The sequence below is a fragment of the Glycine max genome, chromosome 11 (assembly GCF_000004515.6).
Source record: "Glycine max cultivar Williams 82 chromosome 11, Glycine_max_v4.0, whole genome shotgun sequence".
NCBI classification, from domain to species: Eukaryota; Viridiplantae; Streptophyta; class Magnoliopsida; order Fabales; family Fabaceae; genus Glycine; species Glycine max.
Genome location: NC_038247.2, coordinates 37,111,565 through 37,118,546, shown reverse-complemented (window position 1 = coordinate 37,118,546; position 6,982 = coordinate 37,111,565). Strand labels below are relative to the sequence as shown.

Here is a 6,982-nt window from a genome sequence, read left to right as displayed (position 1 = left end):
AATTACTTGCCTAATATATGAGATTTCTTAGGCCTATACATGTATGGCAAGTGAGTGCAACTATATTTTTACCTTAAATGTAGGCTCATTCACATAAAATAATTCTATAATATTATATAGAATCATATATAAATCAATAAAAATTTCCAATAAAAATACTCCTTTCATTCATATACATAAAGATTTTTATTTCAATTTTATTTATTTATTTTTATAAGACTCTTTTTTGAGTCATCTTTTTATTAATTATTTTTTATCCTATATTCTTTATTATTTTATAAAAAATTAAAGATAAATACATTATTTTTTTGAAAGAAATATATTATTTCTCGTATAATAATTAAATAAAAAAACTAATACATATTAATTAATTAGATGTGAAATTAATTAAGTGAAAAGAGAGAAATTATGAGTTTCAAGGGTAATTTTGACAAAAAAAAATACATATTATTAAAAAATTTAATACTATTAATTATATTAACCAATTTTAATAAAAAAACTCTTTATATAATAACAAAAAATATTAAGAATGTATTTATAATTTTAATAAAAAGAAATTACCATAAAACTAATAAAAAAATGCCTCGTGAATTGCACGGGTTGGACTATACTATAATAGTCATGGTGCACATCCCAAAAAGAGGTAGTAGCATCTCCATCGAGCCTTACAAGTTAAGCAGAGTCAAGGGTAGAATGGTCTTTAAATATTTTCATAATTTTGACATTTTCTTTTCCCAAACGTAACAACCAAAGTGAAGCCACCTTGTTGTGCTGAGTCGTGTCGTGGGGGTACAGTACATCGCAGCATTCACTCTCATTGATTGAACTAAATCCAAGATCATATTTTTATTTTCAATTCCCAACCGCCATTACTACAACATAGACTAGTGCATAGTGCATAATAGGCAGTGCGGTGCATTCCCTTGTTTACCATGCTTTCCTGAGAGAGAACACTAAAACCCCTCAAATCCTCAATACAAATAGATTTTCATTCCTCCGAGGGAAAAATAAATGTCGGACGCTTTGATCAATGGATTGGCCGGAGCTGGAGGAGGGATCATTGCTCAGCTCATCACTTACCCACTTCAAACTGTACGAATATGGTTTCAAAAATTGTTTCTTTTTGCCTTTTCTCTGAAAAATTTTCAACTGGGTCTTCGTTTAAGGTACCTGAGATTTAATTTTTCTGACGTGATCTACAGGTAAATACTCGTCAACAAACCGAGCGTGATCCGAAGAAAGACACGAGGAGTCAAGGGACCCTTGAACGAATGTGCCAGGTTTCTGTTTTTTAAACGAGGATTATTACATGATTGTTTTAGCTGAATTTAATTGTAATTGTTCGTTTGTTTGTTCTGGTTATCAAAAAAGAGAGAAAGTGGTTGGTGATTGTGTTTATGGGAAAATGTTGTAGGTTGTAAAAGAAGAGGGGTGGGAACGGTTGTATGGAGGCTTGATGCCATCGGTAGTGGGTACAGCTGCGTCTCAGGTGAGCTCATTTTAGCACGTGTTTTGTGATCTTGGTTTTTTTTTTTTTTTTTGTAGCTGACACTCCTTGTTCATTTTATTATTAAACATCCTGTCGTGATTGCTTTATTTCTTGATGTGTTTCATTTGATTGTTGAATTAGTAGGAAAACTAAAATGTTGGAATGCTAGATTTGTTTTGTGGATGTCATAGTCTACACATGTTTTTAGCCCCATCCCACCCCCCAACACCAGCATGTTTTACACGGTTTAGGAAACTGTCATTGACCGTGATTTTGGCCACGACATCAAGATTTTTGGGCACTCTACGATCACAACTGTGGCCATATCAGCCACATTTGCCGCAATTCCCGTAATGTCAAGGATTGAGACAAAACTGTGACTGTGACTACAATTTAAAACCTTGATGATTAATAGCAAGCAAAGAAAGTGGAAAGCAGTTTAACTGGTTTATGTATTAACTGTTTTTCTGGATGAAATATAACAGAAGTTTGACATGACGAACTGTGTTTGAAACATTGATATAATGGGAAGCCAACAAGGGAGTTTTCTGTAGATTCAGAGGATTAATACTTGTGTAGTTGTTATTCTCCAGACTTGCTCCCCATATTATTGACAAGAAGAGTGCTAGCAACACACTCATGTACACTCTCTCCTATTGGTTAAAATTTATGGAAAACTACAAAATCAAGACAGATTCATTAAATAAAATGTGGGACTTACAAACTTTTGTAATTTCCAATATATTCAACCAATATGAAAGAGTGTGTTGTTAGCATTTTTCTATTGTCAAAGAATCAGTTTAATTGTATAGAGGCTTCATAGTATAGACAAGGAAAAACTAATTACTTCTTCAACTATCTGATATAATTATTGGCTAATAGACTCCATGCATGCTTGTTTTAGATTTTGGTACAATTGACTTTGATAGAATTAATTTTAAACCGTTGAAAGTGATTGAGATGTGTGTCCAAATTAATCTCAGCCATAAATTTTACCTTGAAACATGAGCCACTGCATGGGAAATTGATTATTGTTGTAAACCAAATGGGCCCATTGATGTTGATGGTTGGTAGTGTAGCTTGTTATCTTTGAAAATGAATGGAAGTTTTTGTCTAGCCTTGATTCTTGCATGATATACTCTATGGTAACCTGTTTGTTCAATGTTCTGACAGGTTTCAATGTTTTAATATCTCAGTTTTATGGCACAGGGTGTTTACTATTATCTCTATCAAATATTCAGGAACAAAGCTGAAGCAGCTGCACTACAACAAAAGAAAATGGGCGTCGGCGATGGATCAGTTGGGATGCTCTCCTCACTTGTTGTTGCTGTTTTATCTGGGTAGTTTACTTTGTCTTAGTGTACATGCCCATGTGCTTCTAGTCTGTTATTGCCCCAGAAAATATAAGTTGTTGAATAGAAATTTTTCCTACAGCTACGACATTTATTTTGCCATATTAACATCATACCTGTGGTTGTAAAGGTTCTATTTCTATATTTCTCAAATTTGGCTTCGTAAAAGAACTGCTGAATTGACCTTCCTATTATAAAAGCATAGGCTGTTAACTGCCAATCGTGTTGGTAGAAACTACCGATTATGTTATGTCTTAATATCTCAGTACTCATGTATAGTGGTATGATTCAAATTGCTTGTTAAATCTTCTTGTAGGTCTGTTACCGTGCTGTTGACAAATCCCATATGGGTAGTTGCTACGCGTATGCAGGTAATTTGGCTAGTTGTTATTCATGTCTTGTTTTTTTTTTTTATTATTGGCTGTTATTCATCTCCTGTGCCTCTCTTTGTTTCTACTTTCCTTCTTCTCACCACTTATCCTAACCCTTGTTTGTCTTGTTTCTTGTATAATACTAAACATTATAGCGAGAATAATTAATACAAATTAACTTCTGGGAAAACTTCTGTTTCTCCTGATTTGGTTTTTGTGTCTGATTATTTAGAATAAAGAAATTATTAAGACTATTACTGAGCATTTTTATTTCCTTTCCTATAAGCTCAAGTATTTTCAAAAGTATTTCAACTTTGTGAGTTGATAAACATGGAAGGGGAAGTGATGATGGCTTTGAATGCTTGTTTGGATTTCACAAAGTTTTCAGCTTTCATGGATTTGGGAACTGTTTGGGACCTGTGTATTAGGCAAAAACTTATTTTGCTGGTTTAAGTTGTTTCAGTATAGAATATATGATGCATGGTCTGCTATTGATTTTGTTTTACTATTTGTGTTTCTTAAAGTTATCAAAATTGTGTTCTCTTATAGTTTAGAATAATATAAATGATACACAAAATCTGTCTGCCTGTCTCTCCTATGCTTTTCTCCTGCCTGACTCAGCTAGTAAGTCTTAGATGCTGATTTTGCTATTATGTAAAAAATACTATTTTCTGTGCAGACACATAGAAAAGAGTTGAACAGAACTCCAGCTGATCAGGGTTTGTTAGTTTCCACTGAGCAGCCAATTCTTTCTGCAGTTGAGCATCTTCCTTATGGAACTAGTCAGGTGGTAAGTAAAGTCTATATTGGAATCTCAAATAATTTAGAGAAGTTACACTAGCTTGGCTATTCTGAATTTCTGATATGATAAAATGTTTGGAAAACTGATCTTATGGTCTTGATTAGTATACTGGGTTTTTGTATTCCAGTTAGAATAGATTGTCTGAGAACATTCCTACTAATTGATTTATGATTATCACGATTTTTCCTCTTCTATAATATACTAGTCCTGATGATGCTTACTTTTCAAACCCTCCAGTATCCTTTTGTTTGTGTAATATTTGAATATAATTTTACAGATTCAAGATATCTACAGTGAAGCTGGAATTTTGGGTTTCTGGAAAGGTGTATTACCAACATTAATCATGGTATGTTGGAAGTGAATCTTTTTCATGCTGAGGGAGTATTACTAATTGGTTGTTCCTTAACTCAGGTAAGCAATCCTTCCATACAGTTCATGCTGTATGAAGCCATGTTGGTGAAGTTAAGAAAAAGACGTGCTTGGAGTAAGAAGGGTAGCAATGGGGTAACTGCTTTAGAGGTATTACGTCATTGTGCTAATCTGCATAAAATCTCTTTTGACTGATGTCCTATTTATATATTTTATCTGATATCGCCTTTAATTGTTGACTACATTTTCCTATTAATATTTCCTTATGATGCTAGATATTTCTTATTGGAGCTTTAGCTAAGCTTGGAGCTACTGTTGTAACCTATCCGATCCTAGTTGTGAAGGTATATCATACTAGTTTAATCTCCTGATTGTGAAGATATCATATAGTGTGTTTGGTTATAAGTTGAAAACTTGAAATGAACTAAACTTACGTTCAGCATGAATGACGGAGATATTTGCTTCTCCATTTTATACTCTGGAATTTGTGAACTTTAGTTTGCATATTTGGAAACAGATATCCAGGCATGCTTATATTAGCTTTCTTAAGATGTAGGTTTTATTTGGCTAAATGGGGGACCAGTCTAATAAGAATAAAAATAATAATATACTGCAGAGCTGGAGAAAAACAGTAAAAACTACCATTAAAAATGTACATTTCTTAAAAACACAAATGCATTGCTTACATTACATGTGAAAGATAAAGAAGAAAAATTCTGAGCTGGTCACTGCCTATTTTATATTATGCTGTACAAGAAAACAAAAAAGAGCAAGGATCAATTTGAAGATTTGAAAAGAAATTTGGGATCACAAAATGCTGTAATATAACATATATTTGACTTTGGTATTTTTCTAGGACCTTGGGGGCAATATGGTATTCTACCAGTTAGAATCTTTTAAGCCAAGAGCAATGAATGCTAGTTTGTCAGCTCTGAAGAGTGCAGGAGTGGAATAACTTGGAGACCTGATTCTATATTCGTTTGTTGCATTATATGAAACTTAAAATGCAGAATCATTTATGTTTGTGATTTGCATATCTAGTGATGATGAACTTCAGATGGTTTAATATGTTTGACATTGTAATAATCTGTCACCAATAATTTTTAAATTTAATTTAGATATTAGACTATTTTATCATTCACATTATTCTATTCACTAGTTTTAGATATGGTAGATGATTTATTCATAATGAATGTCTTATTTAAAAATTTATTATGTTGGCATGTCGTTTATCTGTGTCACATTGATGTCCATTATTCAGTAAATGCAATGAATGGGAAGGACTGAGAAAATTATCTTTGTCAAAAATGCTTTTCTCAATTTCTTACTTGTTATGTTGTTCGCACAGGCAAGGCTCCAAGCTAGACAGGACAAAACTGGAGACAAGAGGCACCATTACAAAGGTTCAAGTTATGATGCTATTTTGTTATACCTTGTTTATCAAGAGAGGTTATGAGCACTTCATTGCTGAAGTTTACACGTTATTGTTAATATTTCCCTTGTTCACCCTGGTGATAAATGCATATGCTGCTTTCTCTCGCATGCATGCATGCACATGCACAAATATCCATTCTGATACCAGTTAATTGAAAACTAAGTTGAAGTTTTATAAATTTTACTCTATTCTCCCTTTCCTCTCTAAAGTTGAATAATTTTCTTTAAATTCAGGTACATGGGATGCTATTATAAAAATGATCCGTTATGAAGGGTTTAATGGGTTTTACAATGGTATGGGCACAAAAATTGTACAAAGTGTGCTGGCTGCTGCTGTTTTGTTCATGATGAAGGAAGAACTAGTTAGGGGGGTTCGTTTCTTGCTTGCCAATGATGCTGTAAAGCCAAAGCATCCGTGATTGAAGAGGCCACACTAGCTTGATCAAGATTTCATGATGTACCATCTTGAGGTAGCAAATTAGTTCAAATGGTAGGGGAATTAGAGTGATTCAAACAAAATATTAAGATATATGGCTGTAACTGTATCTTTGATTATTTTCATCAGGTTAGTTTCCATAGAGGAAATTCATGCCAAAAATTACATGCTGGATTCATTGGTTCGTTTCATGAACAAAACAAGGTTGTAGATTTTGAGTATGCTGCTGAAACAAATATTCTTTTTTACGAATGAATATCACTATCTGATTTCATTGGTAGCTAAAGATTTAGATCAAAATTTAAATTCATGAATATCACTATCATGTTGCTTAATCCATTTTCCAGGTACTGAATGAAAATTCCCACCTTTCCATCTTTAAGGCCCAGATAATTCCCACCCATAGAGTGTTGCTAGGTGCACCCAGCATTATTGCTGGTGCACCCAGCATTCTTTGAAAATGGCAAAACTGCCCCTACTAATTTCTTCCCTTATGGATCAACTTGATCCATAAGTCTTAAAAATCAACTTACGAATCAACTTGATCCGTAAAAGACTTACAGATCAAGTTGATCTGTAAGTCTTAAAAATTAACTTACGGATTAACTTGATCCATAAGGGGTATTTCTGTCTTTTCATGGTTAGTGTTCGGTGCACCAGCAATAATGCTGGTTGCACCTAGCAGCACTCCCACCCATATCGTACATAGGCCCATAGAAGGAGTTATGT

The 6,982-nt window shown here is 33.5% G+C and overlaps 1 protein-coding gene across 4 annotated transcripts; it reads left to right on the top strand.

Annotated features, from left to right (window-relative positions):
• Positions 1 to 642: 642 nt before the first annotated feature.
• On the top strand, positions 643 to 6,474 carry LOC100789858 (peroxisomal nicotinamide adenine dinucleotide carrier). Of its 4 annotated transcripts, XR_416957.4 has the most exons (12): positions 682 to 1,092; positions 1,203 to 1,280; positions 1,415 to 1,489; positions 2,699 to 2,829; positions 3,158 to 3,212; positions 3,892 to 4,002; positions 4,292 to 4,360; positions 4,426 to 4,533; positions 4,659 to 4,727; positions 5,732 to 5,786; positions 6,052 to 6,287; positions 6,383 to 6,474. XR_416957.4 is itself a non-coding variant. In XM_006591315.4 (11 exons), exons 1-11 carry the CDS (start codon positions 1,012 to 1,014, stop codon positions 6,234 to 6,236), a joined length of 1,017 nt encoding a protein of 338 aa, XP_006591378.1. In that variant the 5' UTR covers positions 643 to 1,011; the 3' UTR covers positions 6,237 to 6,474. The 4 variants fall into 4 exon arrangements, 3 of the variants coding, with proteins under 3 accessions (XP_006591378.1, XP_040862838.1, XP_040862837.1); XM_006591315.4 differs by having other exon boundaries at positions 643 to 1,092; positions 6,052 to 6,474; XM_041006903.1 differs by having other exon boundaries at positions 680 to 1,092; positions 3,892 to 3,999; positions 6,052 to 6,474.
• Positions 6,475 to 6,982: the final 508 nt, after the last annotated feature.